At 38.4% G+C, this 23,804-nt stretch overlaps 6 protein-coding genes across 7 annotated transcripts; 2 read left to right on the plus strand and 4 right to left on the minus strand.

The window, feature by feature from the left end:
- On the minus strand, positions 492–1,094 carry LOC104699079. The gene has a single exon (XM_010414428.1). The coding sequence runs from the start codon at positions 1,092–1,094 to the stop codon at positions 492–494; it is 603 nt and encodes a 200-aa protein (XP_010412730.1).
- On the plus strand, positions 4,365–8,223 carry LOC104791432 (vacuolar cation/proton exchanger 3). The gene is made up of 11 exons (XM_010517321.2): positions 4,365–4,710; positions 5,483–5,550; positions 5,926–5,954; positions 6,037–6,233; positions 6,453–6,674; positions 6,770–6,910; positions 7,011–7,127; positions 7,288–7,341; positions 7,457–7,573; positions 7,733–7,823; positions 7,908–8,223. Exons 1-11 carry the CDS (start codon positions 4,435–4,437, stop codon positions 7,976–7,978), a joined length of 1,383 nt encoding a protein of 460 aa, XP_010515623.1. The 5' UTR covers positions 4,365–4,434; the 3' UTR covers positions 7,979–8,223.
- Positions 8,528–11,319, plus strand: LOC104791434 (probable envelope ADP,ATP carrier protein, chloroplastic). Its single transcript, XM_010517324.1, has 10 exons — positions 8,528–8,938; positions 9,053–9,109; positions 9,181–9,243; positions 9,359–9,415; positions 9,739–9,822; positions 10,041–10,109; positions 10,185–10,297; positions 10,398–10,567; positions 10,709–10,787; positions 11,004–11,319. The coding sequence occupies exons 1-10, from the start codon at positions 8,597–8,599 to the stop codon at positions 11,107–11,109; spliced, it is 1,140 nt and encodes a 379-aa protein (XP_010515626.1). The 5' UTR covers positions 8,528–8,596; the 3' UTR covers positions 11,110–11,319.
- Positions 11,329–13,369, minus strand: LOC104791433 (high mobility group B protein 1). The gene is made up of 9 exons (XM_010517323.2): positions 13,266–13,369; positions 13,134–13,181; positions 12,887–12,962; positions 12,521–12,643; positions 12,347–12,404; positions 12,209–12,253; positions 11,884–11,964; positions 11,740–11,808; positions 11,329–11,620 (listed from the first exon to the last, which is right to left on the minus strand). The coding sequence occupies exons 3-9, from the start codon at positions 12,952–12,954 to the stop codon at positions 11,540–11,542; spliced, it is 525 nt and encodes a 174-aa protein (XP_010515625.1). The 5' UTR covers positions 12,955–12,962; positions 13,134–13,181; positions 13,266–13,369; the 3' UTR covers positions 11,329–11,539.
- On the minus strand, positions 13,625–15,191 carry LOC104791435 (clathrin light chain 3-like). The gene is made up of 3 exons (XM_010517325.2): positions 14,793–15,191; positions 14,266–14,419; positions 13,625–14,152 (listed from the first exon to the last, which is right to left on the minus strand). The coding sequence occupies exons 1-3, from the start codon at positions 15,107–15,109 to the stop codon at positions 13,844–13,846; spliced, it is 780 nt and encodes a 259-aa protein (XP_010515627.1). The 5' UTR covers positions 15,110–15,191; the 3' UTR covers positions 13,625–13,843.
- On the minus strand, positions 15,902–21,816 carry LOC104791436 (sulfate transporter 3.1). 2 transcript variants are annotated; one of them, XM_010517327.2, is made up of 12 exons: positions 21,382–21,816; positions 20,240–20,447; positions 19,287–19,458; positions 19,032–19,097; positions 18,649–18,762; positions 18,218–18,334; positions 17,507–17,633; positions 17,072–17,358; positions 16,688–16,878; positions 16,525–16,610; positions 16,361–16,437; positions 15,902–16,250 (listed from the first exon to the last, which is right to left on the minus strand). In XM_010517327.2, the coding sequence occupies exons 1-12, from the start codon at positions 21,725–21,727 to the stop codon at positions 16,062–16,064; spliced, it is 1,980 nt and encodes a 659-aa protein (XP_010515629.1). In that variant the 5' UTR covers positions 21,728–21,816; the 3' UTR covers positions 15,902–16,061. The 2 variants fall into 2 exon arrangements, with proteins under 2 accessions (XP_010515629.1, XP_010515628.1); XM_010517326.2 differs by lacking the exon at positions 21,382–21,816 and adding an exon at positions 20,583–21,030.

Genomic DNA, 23,804 nt, shown 5'->3' on the forward strand with positions numbered 1-23,804 from the left:
GGCAAAGGAAAGCTATCCTTGGGCCAAGCTTTGTTGAGATCGGTGAAATCCACGCATACCCTCCATTTACCGTTCTTCTTTTTGACCACGACTGGATTTGCCAGCCAGTCAGGGTACTGGACCTCCATTATCTGGTCAGCTTTGAGCAGCCGCTCGACCTCGTCCTGAACTGCTTTGGCCCGATCTGGATCCAGGCGTCGTCGTTTCTGCCTTAATGGTCTGAATGTGCGATTGACGTTGAGCTTGTGGCAGATAACATCGGGGTCTATCCCGATCATGTCCTTCGTTGACCAGGCGAATGTGGAAGACCGAGATTGCAGAAAAGCGATCAGCTTTGACTTCATGTGCTCCTCCAGTTCGGCACTGATGCCAACAGTTCGTGAGGGGTCGGAGGGATCGATGTTCACCTGTAAGATTCGACACTCTGGAGACTTGAGGCGATCTCTCTCCGGCTGATGGGGATTGGTAAGATGGTCCCCGCTCTGTAGTTGCTACGCGTCTTTAGTCTTCCTCTGCTTCTTCTCGATACCAGAGCAAGTTCGGGCTACTCTCTGGTCACCATAAAGTGTGCGGATTCCCGTGGTGGTTGGGAACTTGATGCAGAGGTGATAGGTCAATGGTACGGCTTGCATCGCGTATATCCACAGTACCCCCAAAATGGCGTTGTAGACTGGAGGCGCGACGATGACTACGAACTTGGTCTTCCAGGACAATCCGCCGGCTCGCACCTGCAGCTTTACGTCGCCCATCAAAAGTTTGACGACCCCATCATAGCCCGTCAATGTTCGAGATTCAGGTTTCAGTTGTTCCGGCGTGACACCCATTTTATCTAGCGTTTGCCAGCATATTACATTGACGGTACTCCCCGTGTCGACCAAAACTCGTTCGACGTCGAAATCGCCCATGGAGACTTCGATGACTAAAGGGTCCGAATGGGGGTGTTGGATTCCCTTGGCGTCTTCCGAAGTAAACGATATGGGGTCCAAGCAGAGTGGAGGTTTGCTTGGGGCTGCCTGAAGGCTGCAAACTTGACGCCCCCTCTTCTTTAGTGCGCGGACGGAGTCGGCGCAGTCCTCTGGTGGGCCAAGTATCATGGTTATTCGTCCTCGGACACGAGAATTGGCCCGCTCGGGATTTTTCCCTCTCTGTCGCTTGGGTGGGCCAGGCAGCTCGTCCGCGTGGAGCATCTCCTCTTGATGGTTCGCCAGTACTTGGTTAGCCGGCTGTTGAACTCCGTTGGCCAGACCGTTGTAGCCTCGTCCTCCTCCGGCGCCACGGCCGCCGTTAGATCGTCCACCACGCCATCCCCCCCTCGGCGACCTCTACCTCCACGAATGCTTTTTGGCTGAAAGGTCGCTACGACTTTGCCGGAAAAATACTTTCCGTACAGGAAATTCTTCCGATGGACGCATTCGTGTGTAGAGTGGCCGACGATCATGTGGAAATCGCAGTACAACTCCTTTGGGTCGGATGGCTGTTTGTTTTGGTCCTCAACTTCGGAGACCGCGTGAACGACACCCTTTTTCGGTTTTGGGGGTCGTGATGCTTGCGAGGTTCGTGGTGCTCTTCCCGGCTTATAGCCTTAAGGGGTGCGACGGTTGCCCGATTATTTTTGCGGCTAACTGGGCGTCTTCATCTTCGTCGAGCGCGAATCTGGAGGCTCGATGTAGTACGTCGTCGAGGTCCTTGGGTTCCCGTATGTTAAGATCCTTCCGTAATGGCAACCCGGGAATCAACCCCTTTCTGAAGGCTGCCATTGCGGCATCCTCTGGGACGGTGACGCGCGTTAGCTTTTCCTTGAATCTGCTCAGGAAACTGCCGATGGATTCGCCGGGTTCCTGGGTCATCTCCCAAAGGTCTGAGCTTGTCACGCCTCGTTCGATGAGAATTCGATAATGCTTAAGAAAAACCGTAGACAACTGGTCGAAGTTATCGATTGAACTCGGTTCGAGCCTTGTGAACTACACCAAGGCAGGGCCGGAGAGGCTATCGACGAATAGCTAGCAACAACCAACGTCCCTCTGTTCTTCGGTGAGTCGTGCCTTGGTCATGGTTGCCATGAAGGACGTCATAAATTGGACGGGGTCTTTGTCGCCCAGGTAGGTTGGGAGTTTCAGCTTGACGTTTGGGATGGCGGCCCGCAAGATCCGTTGAGTAAAAGGGGATTGCCGGGTCACTTCGACAATCATGTCGATTTCTGGAGCCGTGCTAATAGCCCGATGAAGAAGCGTGTTCATACCGCTGATCTGCGTCTTGATTTATTCGATTTCGAGGCAAGACCCCGCGTTCGTGAAGCAGGCGACCGGGGTGGCCGAATTCTCGTGCATATGTGAAATTGGGTTTGTTGGTCGAATACTCGATGTCGTCTGAGGGGGAGGATTCCTCCGCTCGTATTGGACGTCCGAAAAGTCAAGACGACGAGTGAGACCGTCAGTGCCGAGTATGGGTGACTGTCCAGCAGAGATTTGTGATGGGGTTGTCTGAGTTATGACGGCGTCGACCCTGCGGTTAGTTTCGGAGATCATCTGGTAGATCTCTTTCGTCATGGTGCCGAACAGAATCTTGAAATCTTCCATGGAGACGACTTGCGGATTTTGGACCGCTGTCGTGGTGCGAACAGGGGGGTTCCCGTTTTGTGCGCGGAGCCACTGCTCCGTGGCGCGTGCATCTTCCTCGCCTGGGGGTTGTTCATTGGAGAGCTCCGTGTCGCGGTTGGTTGTCTCTTCGCGAGTTTGCCCTGCCTCCTGGCTGGTCTCCCCTTCAGATCTGGCCTCAACTGGGAGTTCGGAGGAGACATCAGTCAGGTTCCTCGATTCGGTGACGGGGCGGCGAACCTACACGGCGGTAGCCGGCCTGGTTTATACACCGCTCTGTGTTGCAACGTTGTCTTGAGCAGGTGCAATGCCCGTGAAGTCGGGTGTGTTGTAGGTGGTACGGTTCGCGCCGGTGACTTCGGTGATGAGTGAAGACATTATCGTGGACTTTTCAGAGAACTTTTTCGGGTGAGATTGTTTTTCTTAGAGAATAACTTTTAGAGACGATTTGCGGTCCCCACAGACGGCGCCAATTGTAGAAACTGGATTTCCACAATGAATTTGTTTTTGGGGGAAAACAAATTCAGTAAAGTAAACTCTCTAGAAAACTAACCTAAGCTTTGATATTAGAAGAATTAGGGTTTTTATTGCTAAGAACGAGAAGAGAACTGAATAATTGTATTCAATAAATGATGCTTTACAATGGAGAAGTCTTTCCCCCTTTATACATATTCATAAATCGCAGAATATATTAACTTTCCTTATCAGACGAACTGAAATAAGGAAAGTTACTCTATCTCTTAGATCGGCCGCCGGGCGAAGTGGAAGTCGGTTCTTCACCCTCGAGGCTGGGCTTCTTCTATCCGAAGTGAGCTTAAATGACCTAACTGAGTACTTAACCAGATTCCCAGTTAAATAACCAAATTGTATTTTTGGTTTAGTTCGGTATGTCGGGGGTGCTCAATCCCGCACCAACACTCGTATATAAAATCTCTAAGGAAAACTTTTCCTTGTGTGCCAAACGGAAATTCTTCCGTGGAATGTTTCGAGAGTTTTGAAATTCTTTGGAAATGGTTTGGTTCTAGGTTTAGATTTTGGTATATATGTCCCAATCATCGCGACAATTGTATTCGAAAATATATGGTGAGTTTTGATTGTTGTTAATTATGTTGGCAGAAGAGTAGATCGGATAAAGTGAAAAAATGATTATATCTCGCTGAGATTAGTTAACTAGATTTATTTAATTTAAGAATTATCAAAGCATAAAAATGAAATTAAATAAATTAATTGCGTATTTGGTTTGAAAACACAAATTAGACATGTCGGTTAATATGAAGATTGCAGGCTTGCACAGCTCACTACATCAACATAATTTTGCATTTAAGCAGCAGTTAATTAACCTTTTGATATTAAAAGGTAAATTGACAATATATAAACAAAAACAAAGCAAAATATAAGGAAAATATGAGCAAAATATAATATAGGTTTCATTTTATTTTCATATATGTATTTAATAACTTAATAAATTAGTTTAGTTATTATTACTTTTGAAAAAGTGTGATAAAAACAAAACTATGGATACAACTCCCATGTAGTATATTGGTGTACTTACTACTAATTGACTCAAATACAAATTTCCCTAGAAAGAGAGGATATGAATATATGATAAGAGATATACATACATATTTGAAGCAAACCTATAAAAATTTAAAATCGTCAAAACAAAGCAAGAACTTACCAAAACAAATATTTCTATTAAAAAAAAAGAGAGGAAACTTCCGGGAAGTTGCGTACATGGATGGACCCAACATAAATCATAACAACAACGCAGAGTCGCCACCTATTTATACAAAATCTGACACGACACAAACAGATGTAGAATCACAAAAGTCTTTAAGCTATGGGAAGTATCGTGGAGCCATGGGTGACCGCCGAGAACGGGAACGCGACGGCAAAAGGGTCGAACAGAGAGCTGCGACATGGGAGAACAGCACACAACATGTCTTCATCGTCTCTAAGGAAGAAATCAGACCTGAGACTGATTCAAAAAGTCCCATGCAAAACTCTCAAGAACATTCTCTCTAACTTCCAAGAAGTCATTCTTGGTACTAAGCTCACTCTCTTGTTTCTCGCCATCCCTCTCGCCATTCTCGCCAACTCTTACCACTACGGTCGTGTAAGCTCTTCTCTTATATTTTTGTATTTGGTGAATTTTTCCAGAGAATTTAGACAATTCTTGTTCAGTTTCCCAATGAATATAATCCTTAATTTTTACTAAGAATTTTCCCAACCAATTTTAAGGTTTATTTTATCTAATTATATAAGACAAAATTTTGATTAAGGTTTTTAGATTTAGTTTGCACTATATTGATCAAGATAGTAGGCTTAGTAGCAAAGAACAAAATCACTTGTTCTTGTATTACGTTAAAGCAAACTTTAATTGGAGTTAGATACGTATTTATGCGCAATTTAAATGGTTTCATGATACGGATACATCTGTCGAATAGTGTTAAATGGTTTGTCTCGGGCAACACTATATAGGTTATACTCTCTAAAGAAATATAATGAATTCATTATTTACTTTTTATTTTAATTGGGTAAAGTTGTAAGTTTTTTCTCTCTCACCTCTCTTATCTCTCCTATTTTTCACTTTTTACTCAAATAAATATTAAAAAAGGAAAATATATATTAAAATTTTGAAAACATTAATCTTTTAGAAACAAAAAAAAATTCCTGAGCAGGATATTTTGTATTATCCTACTACCTAAATCCCGTGATTTATTTTGATTACTACTTTGTTTTTTCTTTGTGGAGTATTCATGATTTATGTGTTTTCCGATTCTGGTGCATTCTTGCAACGTGCTTATCCGTTACCGACTATTCGTCAAAACTTTATTTTATTTACTAAAATATTTTCTTGTTTTTTATATTTTGTAAATGTGTGACAGCCGTTGATATTTGGACTGAGCTTGATTGGGCTGACACCTCTAGCTGAGCGAGTTAGCTTTTTGACAGAGTAAGTAAAATTATCGTCCCACATTTCATATTTATCGTTATTTCACTATTTCATATACTCCAAGTGTTCTTTTGATATTTCTTTTACTATATATTCATATGTATCGTTTAGTACACAAGTTATTGGATATTGAATGGAATCTTTTTTAGTAGTGTTGACAAAAGTGTCAATTATGTATCGTTTGTGAAATCACTATTAAGATTCTTTACAGTTTGAAACGATGTTAAAAAGCTATTTTCTGTTTATTTTACCAATTTCTTAAAGGAGGACATACTTAGACACAAACCAAGAATCATATTTTTCAATAAGCTAACAATTACATTTTTAGTTACAATTTGATTGTATATAACATGATCGTCCCTTTCATTTGTACAGGCAACTAGCTTTCTACACCGGTCCAACAGGTAACGTTAAATATCATTAAATTATTTATCTCCAAATCAAATCAGTATTTAAGAAAACGTCACTTGATTTTTGCTTTGGTAGTGGGCGGTTTGTTAAACGCAACTTGTGGAAACGCTACGGAGCTGATAATCGCGATACTAGCGTTGGCCAATAACAAAGTGGCAGTGGTGAAATACTCTTTATTGGGTTCAATTCTCTCAAACCTTCTCTTGGTTCTCGGCACTTCCCTCTTCTGTGGTGGTATCGCCAATATCCGACGCGAGCAACGGTTCGACCGGGTACATATACACCCTCGCTCATTACTAAAACCCGGTTTAGTTTAATTCTTATGGTAAATTTAACATACCAAATTAAATACAATTCGGGACAAAACCAAATTTAGTATAACCATACCGGTATGTAACCCTTAAAGTAAACAAAATCAGGTTGTTAACCGGATATAAATAACCGGTAGTTAAAGATGTTTTATGTGATGTTTCTCTTCTTGATTGTTACAGAAACAAGCCGACGTGAACTTCTTCTTGCTACTTATGGGTCTGTTATGTCATTTACTGCCATTATTACTAAAATATGCAGCGACCGGAGAAGTATCGACCTCTCTGATTAACAACATGTCTCTTAACCTGTCGCGGACAAGCAGCATCGTTATGCTTATTGCTTACATTGCTTACCTCATCTTCCAGCTGTGGACTCACCGCCAATTGTTTGAGGCTCAAGAGGTGCCTAATTAAGAGTTATATGTTTATCTCTGCTCGATGAGTAGTAGAATGCGAATTCGTAATGTACCTAGCTATATTCATTTTAACCGATACAGGATGATGATGATGATGCTTATGATGATGAGGTGACTGTTGAAGAAACTCCGGTGATAGGGTTTTGGAGTGGATTTGCTTGGCTTGTTGGGATGACACTTGTCATCGCATTGCTATCGGAGTATGTTGTGGCTACGATAGAGGTAATTAATCAAGTCGATATATATGTAATATGTTATATAATAAGTCCCTAAATGAAAAAGACTCAAGTTACTTGCATGGATGTTATTATATCTTGGTCAGGAAGCATCGGATTCATGGGGACTGTCAGTGGGTTTCATAAGCATCATATTGCTTCCAATTGTTGGGAACGCAGCTGAGCACGCAGGAGCCATCATTTTCGCATTCAAGAACAAGCTTGTGAGTTTCCCTTTTTCTTTGCTTTCTAACCTTCTATTGTTTGGTTTAATGTTTAGTATGCACTTTTTTTTTCCAAATGAACCCACAACAATATTTAGCATTGTAAACAAATATTTTTGTTGCAAATATATTAATATACAAATTCAACATGTAAATTCAGGACATATCTCTAGGAGTCGCATTGGGCTCTGCAACTCAGATTTCTTTGTTCGTGGTAAGTTCTTCTTTCCCTTTTTTATTTTGTTAAATAAAAGAATAAAAGATTGAACGAAATGTTGCATGCAATATAACAAGTCTAAGACAATATGATAATGTGTGCGTTTCCTCAGGTGCCATTGAGTGTTATAGTAGCATGGATCATGGGAATAAAAATGGATCTCAACTTCAATATCCTTGAAACAAGCTCTCTAGCCTTGGCCATTATCATCACAGCCTTCACTTTACAGGTAAACTTTTTGTCTTACACTACTACTATCTTCCTCAAGAGATCTAACACTGAACATTTAACAAATTAAGATATCTTGATGAGTGTTCAGTATTAGTTAAAAGTTCAGTGTCCCTATAAATATACTCAACCATCGTTTGTTTTTTTTTGGGATGGTTAGGATGGAACTTCTCATTACATGAAGGGACTGGTTCTATTGTTGTGTTATGTCATCATCGCGGCATGTTTCTTCGTCGACCAAATCCCCCAAAGTAAGTAACTTAACAAATCCCATCTTTTTAACCATTACTAAAAAAAATGATCAAATACTTAAATGATACTTTTTTGTTTCACAGAACAACCAAATGGAACTATCGTGGGGATTCAACCCAAGAACAATCCGGGAAGTGGATTCTTCTCAGCTTAAAAATGAAGACCAAGTAATATATATATATATATCATCATCAAATGACTTGAAAAAACAAAAATGTAACGGCAGAAATCAGCGATACAATTTGAATGAATTCGTCAGAGAGACTTGTCCGAGAGGTTCCTCAGCCTGAAAATGATGAGAGGAAAACTTGATGAAGATAGGTTTCTTATGTACAAGTCACATTTCTGTCCCTATATGTATCTTGTTTCTGTTTGTTGCCATTTTATGTTTATCTTGTATATCCTATGGTTTTTTTAGTGAGTAATAAAGGGCTATTTTCAATTGATAAAGACTAAACTCTAAAGAGTAAGAAATAATTATTTTCCAATTGACCCTAAGTTTTAAGGTATATTAAGTTTTAACATACAACATTGACTCAAAGTTCATAGCATAGCCCTCAACGGTAGGAAGAGAAAAGATAAAAGACATTTCTGATTTCTCTAAGCAAAAAAAAGCCCATTATGAGACTCGTAAAAAAAAGCCCATCAAGCCCAATAAATCTATCGACTCGAGCCCTACTGTACTGGCGCCATTTGACGGAATCACACAGAACGGCTTCTCTTCTTTTCGAAACCAAAAAAACCTTTACTTCGCCTTATCTACTCAAAAACCATGGAAGAAGACAGAGCCATTCTCACATTCCACCGTATCCCTTCCCTCAATTCCTCTCTACTAGCCTCTTCCCCAGCTAAATCCGGCACCGTACATTTCCCCCGCCGCCGCGCCGTGTCCGCTCGCGGAGATGTCGGTTTCCGAAAATTCGCGTGCATTTCAATGGTGGAGAAGTGCGAGCAGAGAGAACTCGCTCCGACGATGGCTCAGCTCTTGAACAATCCTCTTGCTATACTTGCTCTCGTCCCCAAAGATGCCGCAATCTTCGCCGCTGGTGCTATCGCCGGAGCCGCCGCTAAAACTGTTACTGCTCCTCTTGACCGTATCAAGCTTCTTATGCAGGTTTTTTATATCCGTACACTCTTTTAAGCTTTACTGTGTTACAGTAGAAGAAGATGAAGGTGAACCTTGGAAAGTGTTTTATTTTAATCTTGAATAGGGTGTTTTAATCTGCAGACACAAGGTATACGACTAGGACAACAGAGTGCAAAGAAGGCTATAGGATTTATAGAGGTATGTAACTTATTAGTCTTTCTTGTTAGAGATGATGCAAGAGTTTATTTGGAAATGGATTTTTTTTGTAGGCAATTACTATGATAGCTAAAGAAGAAGGAATGAAAGGTTACTGGAAGGGAAACTTACCTCAGGTTCTCTTTAACTGTTTTTTTTTTTTTTTGCTCTGAAACTTGTGTGTGTGTGTGTGTGTTTTATACATGGGAGAGTGAGTTTTTTTGGATATTGAGTTTGAAAATGTGGCATCAGGTTATAAGAGTGTTACCTTACAGCGCGGTTCAGCTTTTGGCTTACGAGAGTTACAAGGTGAGTCTGTGTCATTTTTTTGGTTTATGTATTAAACAGACATAATAAAATAATGTTTGTACAAGCATAGCTTCAAGATGATAAAATATATCTGAATTGACAGATTAGTTGCTAGATATATTTATCAACAGGGAGCTTGTGTGAGAGTTAGCTTATATGACTGCCTTTAGGAAACTTTGCTTGATTGCATTAGCTGTTTTTTTTTTTTGTTACCTGTATTGAAACTGATAACATTCAGCTTAAAGCAAGAGTTCTACATTTTTTTGCTCTGTCTCTCTATTATTTGTGTCCTTTGACTGATGCTTCCTTATTTTTGAATTCAGAACTTGTTCAAAGGTAAAGATGACCAGCTCTCAGTAATCGGAAGACTTGCAGCGGGTGCTTGTGCTGGCATGACTTCTACTTTGGTAAGTAATTCTGGTTTGATATATATTTACCTGGTTAGCAAATTCTTAAGCTTACCTATCTACTTGTGGAGCCTAACTGTTTCCTCTAAATGGTTCTATCAGTAGCTCACATCCTTATGATGGGGGCTGTACTGATGTATGTCTGAAATATAGGCACAAAATGCTTTGTCTACTTGATGTATGCTATGTCTGATTCTTGTTATTTGATTCTTCTGCAGTTGACATACCCACTAGATGTTTTGAGATTGAGGTTGGCTGTTGAACCTGGGTACCGAACAATGTCTCAGGTGAAATGGTTTTTCATTTTATCATTATTGTTCATGCATATATTGAAAGTTATGGTGCAATGTAAACTCTTTCAGGTTGCTTTGAGTATGCTCCGTGATGAAGGAATCGCATCTTTCTATTACGGTCTAGGACCTTCTCTAGTAGGGATAGCTCCATACATTGCTGTAAACTTTTGTATTTTCGATTTGTGAGTTTTCTAAACTTTCTTCCTATCTGTTTGTAAGTACTCATACCAAAACAAGTTGAACCGGGCTAATATATATCTTTTGCCCCGTAACTAACAACAGGGTGAAGAAGTCTTTACCGGAGGAATATAGACAAAAGGCACAATCTTCTCTGCTCACAGCTGTTCTTTCAGCTGGTATTGCAACACTGACATGTTACCCTCTAGACACTGTGAGACGGCAGATGCAAATGAGAGGGACTCCATACAAGTCAATTCCAGAAGCATTTGCTGGTAAATTAATCTATTTCTTCATCCAACTCATTATGTAGCAAGATCTTCATCAAAAGATATCTATTTACTTACAGTGCATGTTGTGTATGAAGCAAAAGACTTAAGTTTTGAACTGAATCATCCTTACATCTGGCTGTGCAGGAATTATAGACCGTGATGGGCTTATAGGCTTGTACCGTGGCTTTTTACCCAATGCATTGAAAACTCTTCCAAACAGCAGGTTAGACTTCTGATGTCAGATTGCTGTTATGATAATATTGTAATCAACCTGTAATGCTAGTATATGCAAAACACAGTTATGTACATATGCCTTGAGACTCTTTAGGTCTCTAACTTGGATCTTTGAGTACTGTTTTAATCTAAACGTTAGAAACTCACATTGCAAATAAGTAGAGGCATGCTGAAACATCCATTGCTGTTTATGTTTGTTTTGCAGCATTAGGCTGACAACCTTCGACATGGTAAAACGCCTTATCGCGACAAGTGAGAAGCAGCTTCAAAAGATCACCGATGATAACCGGAGTCGAGACCAAGCTCAATAACCACTTTTGGGACATAATTGTTTCACTTGAAAATTTTGGAGCCGCTAGGATAATTATGCTTGAGTGCTAGTTTTACATTTTATTGAGAAGTTTACATTGTTAGAGCGAAACAAAGTTTGGCTTTTCACTTAACTTTGAAGGAACCTTGAGAGTCAAGGGACCGGAGATACATTTGAAGGGAGAGTTTATCATATACCTATTGTGTTTTGATTTGGATGATCACTAAAGCAGCCAGTGTTACATTTTGTTGTGCAAAAAAGCTGAAACAAACATCCCGAGGGATGCTAACAACTGTTTCGCTTTCTTAGGAAAAGGAAAAGATAAAACACACGATTTTAGATCTATAGTTTACGACACACAAATTACAAGATACTTAGCTTACAGACCCTCAGTTAAGTTTGAGATACAAAATCTGATTTCCATCCCCGGTTTACTCTTCTTCCTCGTCGTCCTCATCATCTTCGTCCTCTTCTTCATCATCACCTGCTACTTCCTTCTCTAGTAGTTCTTCCTGCAGAGAAACATTAAGCCAACCATACATCTTCAGAAAGCAAACACTCACAACAAGAGAAAATGGGTCGTGTATAAATACACTATAGAGACACTCTACAATGTTTAACGGATTTTTACCTCCCCACTGGCTTCATCTTCATCATTCACCTCAGATCTAGACTTTTCAGATTCATCACTCCCTTCCTCCTGCTCCCATTGCAATAAAAAAGAGTTAGCCATGTAAAAGGTTTTTATATAAGCGAGGAAAGGATTAGGGCTTACCATGTTTTTGTTGTATGCATCCATTTGCTTCTCATATTCAGCTTTCCTCTTTGCAGCTTTCTCTTCATATGGAGCTTTTTCCTATGAATGGAAGAGGTGAAACACATGTCAATGTCACAGTAGACACCTTTTTGGTATAATCATCACAACAGAGCGTTGACAAGTAGTGTTTTCGGAGACTTTATAACCAATATTTTATTTCTCTGGTAACTCCATGGATTAGTTTAGCACAGGTTGGATCGGTATGTTATTCACCAAGTTTATTAGTCTCACTCCCAACAGTTCTTTTAGCATTAATTTAGAGGAAAGTTCGACAGATACTTACAGCTTGAGACATTGACTTCCATTTCTGCCCTCCAGCTTTCCCAACCTTCACAAGGAAAAGACAAGGTAAGACCATAAGAACTTCATATAACAAGGACTAAGTACGTGTAAACTTTCAAGGAATCTCCGAAATGCTTACTGCAGAGACGGCCTTCACATTTGGATTTTCTTTCTTGAATGTTATCCTAAAATCTTCTCTGAAACAAGAAGAAACAAGAAATCAGTAAATTATGAAAAACAGTTTTATAAGAAGTTGAATAATTCAAGTGGGAATCAATTTCTTTCAAAGGAAACCATCCAGCAGAATACATACAGAAAGACAAAGAAAGCACTAGGAGCTCTTTTGGGTTTGTTCGGATCCTTTTTAGCTTTCTTCTCTTTACGAGTCTCTCGTTTGCTAGCCTTCTCAGCTGGTGCCTTCCTCTTTCCCACTTTCCTGAACAAACAAACAGACAGACAGACACCAAACCTTTTGGTCAATAATAATATACAAAGCAACAAATGCTAAAACCGGTCTAACCAACCAAAGCTACAAAAATCAACAACGCCTTAATGATCACAAACTACTTCAGTTACAGCTGAAGCAAAGCCAGTTTTGAAAAGGATACTTGAAAGGCCAATTTCAGCAAGACACAAATTCTCACAAAATTACTCTATAAGCTTGTACTGGCGATCAAACCTGTCATCGGCTGGCTTCAAGGCTTCTTTTGTGGTCTTAACTTTATCTTTCCCCTTTGTTGTTTTCATCGCACCAACTACATAACCAACCGAAATCGAATCAATATCTTTGTATAATTTTGATAATTTCATCTCAGAAAATTTAAAAAAAAAAAAAAAAAAAAAAAATTGTCAGAGCAAATTCAACATATATAATACAACAGAGAAAGTTTAAAAGCCAAATCTTATCATGAAAAAATAAAAATTACCGTAAGAGTAATTCGAGAAGAAGAAGAAACGGAAGATCTCAGAAAACCCTAGCAGAATCAGAAGACGATCAAGAGAGCAGCAGCATAAGAGATGAGGGGAAAAAAAGGAAAGAGATGCTTACTACCGGTTACCTGTTAAAACCTAGTATTGGCGATCACCGGTTTAATTAAAAGAAGGAAGAGGTCCAGTAATATCCCAGGTGCTTTTACCTGCTATAGCCGGTTTATATATGATCATACTCAATGAAGGTCCGTTGATTTGAACGGTTGCGATCAAACGGTTGCCGCCAAATGATACAGAGATTCGATAAGGATGCGAATGCGATGCGACCAAAACGTGTCACGTGCGGTGTGTGTGTGTGTCTTCTTTGGGCTTGACTTTATTTATTGGTCATAATAGTATGGGCCTGATTTCAATCAATAATAGCTAATTCTACTAATTTATTGGAATAGTCAATTTTATTCTATAGTTATAATATAGACCGAGGGGGTTCACTTCACACGCATTTGTATAGTTTTATTGGATATGTTACATATCTTTGTACATCAAAGTTGAAAACTGTATGGAAAAGCTAACAATGGTAAAAGAGTAAGACCATAGACGTAAGCCAAAACAAGCAAAAATTCGGGACTGAGCATGTGGAAGCTTGACAAATCAAAGACGGTTTACGCTAAATAAAGAAGAAGCTAACTTGTCACACAAACACAAACTACAACTTCTCTGTAGCTGTGACCTGTTCACTGATCCCATTCGAGTCAGCTCCGGATGGTGAGGGTGATTTTGGCTTCATATGAGTTGGTGGATTGTGCTTGAGTTTCGTGAGCACTTGACGCATACGAGACAGATCAGTGGGCTTCCCAGGCTTTGGTCCTTGGATCACAGTTATAGCTGGCTTCTTGTTCTTGTTCTTCCCTCTACTCTCTATAACTGGTACTTCACGAGGTATGAGTTCCGCAATCGCCTTCCAATTGTTTTTGTCAGCTTCAGCGTAAAACTTTTCTTGATTCTCCAAAAACAACTGACCAAAATAAACAAACACATCTGTTATAGAACTCAAAATTCAATATTCTTAGACCTAATCTACAACAATCTTGAATGATAACAACAACAAGTTTACAAAGACAAAATCACCTTCTCTTTCTCGCGGTTAGATTTCTTGTTGTTTTCAATAGTAACGTTATGCTTGCTATAGAAGTCAGCCTTGTATTGCTCTGCTGTTTCTATAATTTGCTGAACCATCTCTTTCTCTTTCTTTTCTTTCTCTTCCAATCTCAGAGCATTTAGCCTTCAATACACATCATAACAAGACTTATTCATGTAAGCTATTCAATATATATATATAGACATATATTATAATCAACCACACAATCACATGGACTACATACATAACCCAAAGATTCCATCTAAGTTACTATCCTGAACAAACTAAGAGATTCCATGTAATATTTGGTCAACGTTTGGAGTCAAGAACTTAGACTAAGTCAATTGCTAAATTAAGGTTTTAAGCAAATTATAAGACTGGTCCAAAACTCACGAAAATCTCTAAGAATCGAATCCAGAAATTCAAAGATGATTATATAATTATTTTGTTTAAGAAAACAGAGTGATAAATCAAGTAGAGTATCAAAAAGCTTGCATGCACGAAGAAAGCTGCTTACCTTCGCCACTCTCTAAAAGCAAAACCTTCCTCTTTCTCCATATCCGATGGAGGCGGCAAAATCGAACCGTTCGTAGCATCAGAACCGTTTATGAACGGCGGTGATTGAGTCTCCGGTAAATCCCCTTGGTTGGACAGAGGAGACGAATCGTCGCCTGGTAAGTCTTTCTCCGGTTGGGAGTCAAAATCAGAGAAGGACGAGTCAAACCGCTGAGACTGGAATCGAGACTCGTAACCCGTGTAGTCACCACCATCTGCTCCCCTCGAAGAGTTTGACTCACCGAGTCCTGACTCGTCGTTGCTCAAAGATGACGACATCTCTCTCTCTCTCTAGGTTCTGTTTTTTTCTTCTTACAAAAGTCTTCTTTGCTCTGCTTTTGGTGTCCGTGTCCACACTAGGTTTTTCATAACGAAGCATTCATCTACGTGGCGTTTTATTATTGGTTGTAAAGTAAAAGACACAAAAGTCATGAAAAGAATACATCGTGAGTATCGTGAATCTCTGCCTCTATCCGATTGTACGCTTACGTGGCTTGTTTTGTATGGAGCAAAGAAGCTTCGTATGGTAGACCTTGACGTACAGGATTATTATCGTCAAACCCCTTGATTGTTCTCTAGCCTGATGGGCCTTTATTTATAGCTTTTGTGGCCTTTTAAGATATGCTGCTCCAAAATTTAAAATGCCAACTATAACCGAAGTATACCAAGTTTGGTTCTTAATTAACCGGATAATCTGGTGGAAATCAGAACCAACTTCTTCCGAGTTCTTGAAAACATAAACATCGAAACTACTTAATAAGGAGTAGTCTGATAGGTGTGCACATGTGAGAGGCACATGTGCAGATTTAAAGAGAAGCATGAGAAGAATAGGGTATAAATAGAGATGGAGATGAAACATAGAGGCATCCTGGGTGATCATTGATGTGTAAACAAGAATTAGAGCGTATGTGCTCTGTTCTTGGGTGTTAAGGGAGGAGAACTGTAACTCCTACCTTATCAATTCAGGGGTTGATTCATTGTAATGAGGGTTTACAGATAAGAAGTCTTTTACGTTCTTATCATAGTCACACAAACGACTATGTTTCATGTTTGTAAACTCGTTTTGTAGTCTTTGATCGTAAACTCGTATCATGTTTAAGTAGTCACTTTGACTCACAATCAAATATTACAAAATGTGTTTCATGTTTTACTTGTTTCCTGGATATACGAGTTTACATCGAAACTACTTAATAACGAGAAGTCACACAAACGACAACAAAAATAAGGAGTACTATACGTTGTTCCAAGGCTCTTTAGTGGAGGCTGGTTGTTCGTTTCTAAACGTGTGAAGCATAAAGCTACAAGCCTCCACGGCTTCTCCTACAGTTAAGAACATCCACTCTTTTCCCAAATGATCACCGATAAAGTTGGATCTGGTTAATTTCTTCACTACCTCTCCTTTTGGATTTGCCAATACTAACTGTGTGATTATAAAAAAAAAATAGGAATAATATGAGGTAACGGATAGGCGGATAGCGCATATATATCCTTAAAATGTAATTATATTATATGGCGACGTATTGTGTTTACCTTTAACGCCCTTCTGTCGATGACTTTCTTAATTTCCTCCATCATACTTATACCGCTTGTGTCAATATTACCAACAGCTGTTTTTTACAAAAACACACACAAAGTAAGACTCGAGCGAAAACAATACTAGCTAGTGTCAGAGAAAATCAGTATCATATCATTACCGGACATATCGAGTATGATATATTGTAAACTGCTTTCTCCTGATTGTTTGACTCTATCTTCCTCTTCATCGATCCACCTTATGATTCTGTAGATGTATTGAAAACTTAATTCAAAACCAATCCTCAATCTTTGGCATGTGTATACGAATGAAGGTTAGGTTACCTTTCACGCAAGTAACTGGCGTTGGCAAAGTAGATTGGAGCATCAATCTCTAAGATGAGAATACCAGGAACGGTTCTTGATGAAGGGTACTGCTCAGTGTTTCTATATATCATGCTGTTTGGTATGTTTCCCTTCACCGCCGTTTTTGGCCTCGACACAAACAGCAACAACCTTGCTATCGATATGGCCACCTTCATCACGGCGAAAGAAAAAAAATAACATTTAAAGCTGTTTTAGAAAAAATATTTCTTAAAGTTGCAAAATGTCTTAAAATATTCTGGTAAATTGCAAGTGTGTAAATGACAAACGCAAATAGAAAGCAATAATAAAAAAAAAAAGATAATGAAGTCTAGGTAAATTCGGCACTATAAGGTATATACTTACTGCGACGACGAGTCCAATCTCTACACTGCCGAATACGACCCCAACGTAAGCGCTCATGCAGACTAGGAAGTCGAACTTATCGACTTTCCAGAGATGGATGGCAGCTTGATAGTCAATGAGTCCGAGCATTGCGGATATGATGATGGCCGAGAGGACGACGAGTGGTGTGTAGTAAAAAAGCGGCGTGAGGAAGAGCAGTGTGATCATAACCGCAATTGCCATAACTATGTTGGACACTGCCGTCTTACAACCCGCGTTGTAGTTCACGGCCGACCTCGAAAACGGTCCTAGTAGCATGGTACGTCGTAATTAATTAAATACTGTATTACAAGATTTTCCCTATAATGATATAACATGCATGTATTGTAATGTGACTAATGTGCTAATTGTCTTCATATATAGAAGCCATATGCTGTATGTTAGTAGAGTACTTACCTGTTGTGAGGTAACAAGATGTGAAGGAACCAACGATGTTCATCATTCCAAACGCTATCATTTCTTTGTTCCCGTCTATATTGTAGTTCTTGAACATTGCAAAGCTCCTCCCTACAGCTATTCCTTCCTGCATTTTACACATGAGTTTTATTTTATTTTGATAAGTTTTTAAGTTTCACTATTTACAATCAAAATCGTTATTTATATGAATAGGTAGCTTGATTTTTTTAGTTAGTTAATTTACTTGCTATAACAAGCATATATGTAAATAGATAAGGAATATATTATACTCCATCCGTTTCAAAATATAAGATGTTTTAGAGAATTTTTTTGTTTCATAATATATAATATTTTCAAGTTTCTATGCAATTTTTAGATTAGTTTAGAATTTTATATCATGCAGTATTGTTTCTGATTAGTTGAACTTGTTAAAAATAAAGACTTCTTAATCTGCGTGCTTTAATTAAAACATGTTGTATTTTGAAACGAGGGAGTATATAACATCTATAAGTTAATGATAACACTATATCTTATATCTTCGTCTTATCTTATATCTTGGCTAGTACTCTCTCAAGCTTTAAAACTTATATCCAGTTACTTGCAACTAGTCTATAGTTCCATAGTAATAATAACATATCTATATACTGTATATATCTCTAACTTTGTATATAATTTAGAATAAAACAAAAAAAATAGAGACTGTGGGCTTACAGCGAGAGCAATGATGCCGGTGATGAGGCCAGTCTTAACAGCTGTCGCCATGTAAGGCGAAGTAAAGATGAGATCAGAACCGGAGAGTGGATTCAACCCTTTCTTCAGGTTCCCTATCTGCACAATCAATCGGTACACCTTACTTTATTCTATCATATCTCTCTCCCTTTCGGACAAAACTACAAAAGTCCATGAGCCCACTTCTTTTGTCATAAGTCTATACCTTCAACTTCATGCTTCTTGTTCCTTTTCTGACCATAATATTCTACCTAACTTATTTCTTTTTCTTTAAATTAAATTGTTTATAGATTTTGGTGAAATACATACATACACGCTATATGTCTTAATTAATTGAGAATGATTTTGTTTATTTATTCTTATTTTCGAATTTGAAAGATAATTAAGGTGATCCGAGAGAGAATGAATAATACCACTTGAACACCATGTCTCTCAGCGTGAGTGAAGTAAACCAAAAGACTTCCAAGAATCACTGAGGTCAAAGGAGCCATCGCCGCCACCCAAAAGAATTTTGGTTTCTTCGTGCTCTGCATCATCAATTCGTAGTTAAAGCATGAATCAGGTTTTCCATTAATATAGTGTAATTAATTACATCTAAGGATTACTTCCAATCGCTCGTCACATTATTTTTTAATTCTTTCCAGAAAATAAAGATTGAAAAAGACGAAGAGCAATAAAGTAGTAATGGAATAATTATACGAAAGATCATTGTAGCGTCCAAGTCCAAATAAATGATGCACTAGTATTAATTACGTAGTCCCTTATTTAAATGATAAAGGTAGAGAATCAATCTTACGAAAAATCTGGTTGAAAGAAGAAAGAAAAGGAAACCACATCCGAGAACGCCACTCTCCCATCTCCACTACACATCAACAAAAAACAAATAAACAAACAAAACATAAACACATGTTTAATTACTGTTTAATACCATGATTATTTTAATGAAGAGAACAATCATCGACCTCGGGGATGATATTTTGGATGGAGTATTTAGTAAACTAATGATATACTAATAATTTAGTAATAAAGACATAGCGGAAATGAGAGACACCTGGTGAGTTTGGGAGAAAACTGAACGCATGACAGAGATAACGTCAGTGGCGTCAGTGAAATGCTTAAGTCCGAAGATACCCTTAAGCTGTTGAAGACTCACCACCGTCGCTGCTCCTCCCATGAATCCTACTATCGTTGCATGCGATAGAAAATCCACTATGAACCCTAACCTGCAAATTTTTCATTTTCATTATTTTTTGTTTCTTTTATTTTATTTTTAATATTGTGTATTACGTACTAATTAATTAACAATCAGTTACAATCAGTTTGCATTATTTAATACATGTCATCATGATCAAACTCACCGACCTCAGTTAAAGCCTGTAGGTCCTAATCCATTTCTGGCCAGGTATACCCAAATTTTGGGGAACCAAATAAAAGATTCGACCTATAATATACTATTTCTATACGTCACAGAGCTGACAGAAGTGAATCTCTCGTGTTCTTTTGAATCAATGACACTATGATTTGTATACATGTATATTCAACCGTTCTTACCAGTCAATTAAAGTAATTATATTACAGTATTCTAGTATGATTCTCCACTGTTGCATAGTATATTTTTATTAAACCAATCATTATACCAGTCGAGTAATTATATTACCGTAAGCTTTTCTATAATTATCTAGCTTTGTCCATATTGGCTCGTTAATCAGCTACTATTATTATCTTTGTTTCACGTGAACTCGCTATGACGTATTTCACTCCAAGTTTGGGGTTTGTGAATTATTTTAGAGTGCTTTTTTTTTTCACGTACAAAAGGAAGAAATCAAGGTAAGAAAAAGTTACTATTTGGTAGATATTTTTTTATGCCAGAATCTTTTGTCCACATGCTTTGGATCCAAATATACTGTATAATATAACTCCATATACTTTTACACAAGCAAAACCATATGAAAAAGACAAAATTGAAATAAGGATAAATAAAGTAAAAAAAAAAAAGAAAAGAACCTGAAAATGCCGAGAGAGGCTTCGAGAACGCCGGCGAAAAAAGTGGCGGTGAAAGCAAGGTGAAGGTAAAGCTTAGAATCTTTCTCAGCATCGACTTCTTTGCTCAGCATCGCACCTGTCAAAAGAGACGCAACCGCTACCGTACCCACCGCCAAATCCCTTGAACTCCCTAGCACCGCGTACACCAATGGCGGTACAAAACTCGAATCTAAAACACAAAGACAGTACAATAAATACACAAACCTATTAAGAGTTTGGTTGTATCACAGAAGCTAATTTTTAATAAATACAGAAATTTAGCGGTTAATTATTAGAAGAAAATAGTGAATAATAACACGCTTACAAAGGCCAAGGATGGGGGGCAAATTGGCAAGTTTAGCGTAACTGATGCCCTGAGGGATGGCCAAGCTAGCGATGGTGATTCCGGCGATGAGATCTGATTTAAAGAACTTGAAGTTGTAGCGTGGAGCCCATTCAAAAATCGGCAAGAAGTATTTGAGGCCTAACACCACTTTTCTTGATGCATTCTGGTTCTTAAACTGTCTAAAAGGATCGTCCGGAAACAAAGTTTCCTTGAGTGAGTACTGAAGTGACTTCAAGAACGGTTGAGGCTGTGGAGCCTCCACCGTGTGATGGCGGCGGTGAAGCTCCTCCGCTCCTTCAGGGAATGTGTAGTCCTCCGTGCCCATTTGAAAACCGCTCGAGTTGGGTTTAGGAAGTTTTTTTTGTTTGCTTTGGTATTTTTTGCTTTGGACGGTTGGAAGTGAGGAATGAGGAGAAGTGCTAAGGTGGTTTCTTCCTTTTATAGGAGTTTGAGCATAGTGTCTGCATTAGTAAATAAATAAATATATGAGAAAATAATTCAAAAGCGTTGGATTTACTATAGGAATAGATCACTCGGTGAAAAGTTATAAAAAAAAAAAAAAACACTCATGCATGCATCTTAATTAATCTATCTCATAATATAATTTAATAAACGCATATATCCAAAAATTACGATATCCACTATTNAACACAAAGACAGTACAATAAATACACAAACCTATTAAGAGTTTGGTTGTATCACAGAAGCTAATTTTTAATAAATACAGAAATTTAGCGGTTAATTATTAGAAGAAAATAGTGAATAATAACACGCTTACAAAGGCCAAGGATGGGGGGCAAATTGGCAAGTTTAGCGTAACTGATGCCCTGAGGGATGGCCAAGCTAGCGATGGTGATTCCGGCGATGAGATCTGATTTAAAGAACTTGAAGTTGTAGCGTGGAGCCCATTCAAAAATCGGCAAGAAGTATTTGAGGCCTAACACCACTTTTCTTGATGCATTCTGGTTCTTAAACTGTCTAAAAGGATCGTCCGGAAACAAAGTTTCCTTGAGTGAGTACTGAAGTGACTTCAAGAACGGTTGAGGCTGTGGAGCCTCCACCGTGTGATGGCGGCGGTGAAGCTCCTCCGCTCCTTCAGGGAATGTGTAGTCCTCCGTGCCCATTTGAAAACCGCTCGAGTTGGGTTTAGGAAGTTTTTTTTGTTTGCTTTGGTATTTTTTGCTTTGGACGGTTGGAAGTGAGGAATGAGGAGAAGTGCTAAGGTGGTTTCTTCCTTTTATAGGAGTTTGAGCATAGTGTCTGCATTAGTAAATAAATAAATATATGAGAAAATAATTCAAAAGCGTTGGATTTACTATAGGAATAGATCACTCGGTGAAAAGTTATAAAAAAAAAAAAAAACACTCATGCATGCATCTTAATTAATCTATCTCATAATATAATTTAATAAACGCATATATCCAAAAATTACGATATCCACTATTCTTTCTTTTGTTTTGGTTGAAGAAGATATCCATTATTCTTAATTTTTGGTTTTACTCCGGTTCTAGAATAATTTTGTTATTGTTCACATTTAAAAATGATCACACAACTAACAACAACACAGTAGGGGGATAAACTAGTACACAATGACATTTTTTTTATAATTAAGATGATTAATGTGTGTATTATTTACACAAACAGTTGAAGGTATAATAAATTTGAAGTTACATGAGTTTGACCTAGCCGTGAAAGTGAAAAGATAAATATAGTTACAATAAGTGGATAAAGCTCCGATTCACAGATGTGTGATTCTGATGCATGTATTGTCCCGGACACAGATAGAAGACGCGAAAGCCAGAAAGCTTACGTTTCCACTTTCAATCATTTTCGTAAATTACACATTCTACCCTCAACTCAGCTACTGATGATATCATCATCGCTCCCCCCTTAATCATTATATTACTTTATAATTGTATGGCTCTGCTGACACTTGTCCATTAGGAAAGATGGTTTAGTTTCTCCTCACTGCCATGTCACATTTTCCTTTAGATTAGAAAACTATATATAATATATACAAATGTAAATATGTAATCTTCAGGGTTTAAAATTGGCGTTGTGGGATATTTTTCGAAAACTTTTCGTGAACGTGCCTAACGTTAGGAGTTGAAGAGGAGTTGAAGATGACGATTTCAGCAACAACTAATGGTCGCAATGCTTTAGTCGGCATATAATATTTTACATTTTTTTTTTCTGACACCACTTCATTAATTATTGTATGTTTCCTAACTGTTGAGTTTTGGTAACGGTTGCAAACACATGGAACACAATGTTGCTTTAGCAATCTCTTTGGATTGAACGTTCCAAAACTAATCTATCTAAGCTGAAGACTAGCTAACCTTCTAACTGAAAGATTTTATATCCTTTTATGAATGAGTGTATCTATACTTTATTCAGCAGATACAAAATCACTTTCACCATTGAAAAGTTGAGCCTAATTGACGAAATTGGTATGTTGTCTTTCCGTTTCTTAGCCAGAAGTTGAAGTGCAATCACAGCTGGATGGGCACGTGGTAAACGATGGTTTAGTTTTTGTTTTTTATTACATGAATAAGTTTTGTATAACTTGTTCCTACCGAATCTTTCTAGCTTCAAATTTGTATATGACTTGTTTTGTTTCCTGACCACACTTTTTATTTGCATATAGGTAGCAAGCAAGTTCATTTGATATGTTGCTTTGACAACCAAACATGGTGAAATCAACTATACATATCTAGTATTGTAATGTTAACAGTCTAACCCTCACAAGTTCTATAACTTCCCATAAACAAATTCTGCTATATATAACGAAAAAAACCGTTTGTTGAACATTAATTGGTTGTGTAAACCGAAACTCTAAATCGAAGATGTAACCAGCCAGTTATAGCTTGTTTAGTTGTTTACGTGAACAAAGCTAGGTGTTTCGGAGTACATATACGTTTTTTGACCCTAAAGGAAAATGACTTAAAGACTCTGGTCAAGTTAAGGAGAGACGATTGTTGACCCGGAATATAAACAGGCGATATGTGACGCGGCTCGAATCGCAGCCGCAGCAGCCATATCTGCTTCTGCCTAAAAACGGAAATTAACTACACCACCACAATAATGACATGTGGATTTTTTTTTTGTATTTTTGTATATTGTTTTTTTTTCCCATCAATAATGTGCTTTTCTTTTCTTTTAATGCTCACAGAAAACGATGGATCAGCTTGCTACGTACTT

Source organism: Camelina sativa, chromosome 6, assembly GCF_000633955.1.
Source record: "Camelina sativa cultivar DH55 chromosome 6, Cs, whole genome shotgun sequence".
NCBI classification, from domain to species: Eukaryota; Viridiplantae; Streptophyta; class Magnoliopsida; order Brassicales; family Brassicaceae; genus Camelina; species Camelina sativa.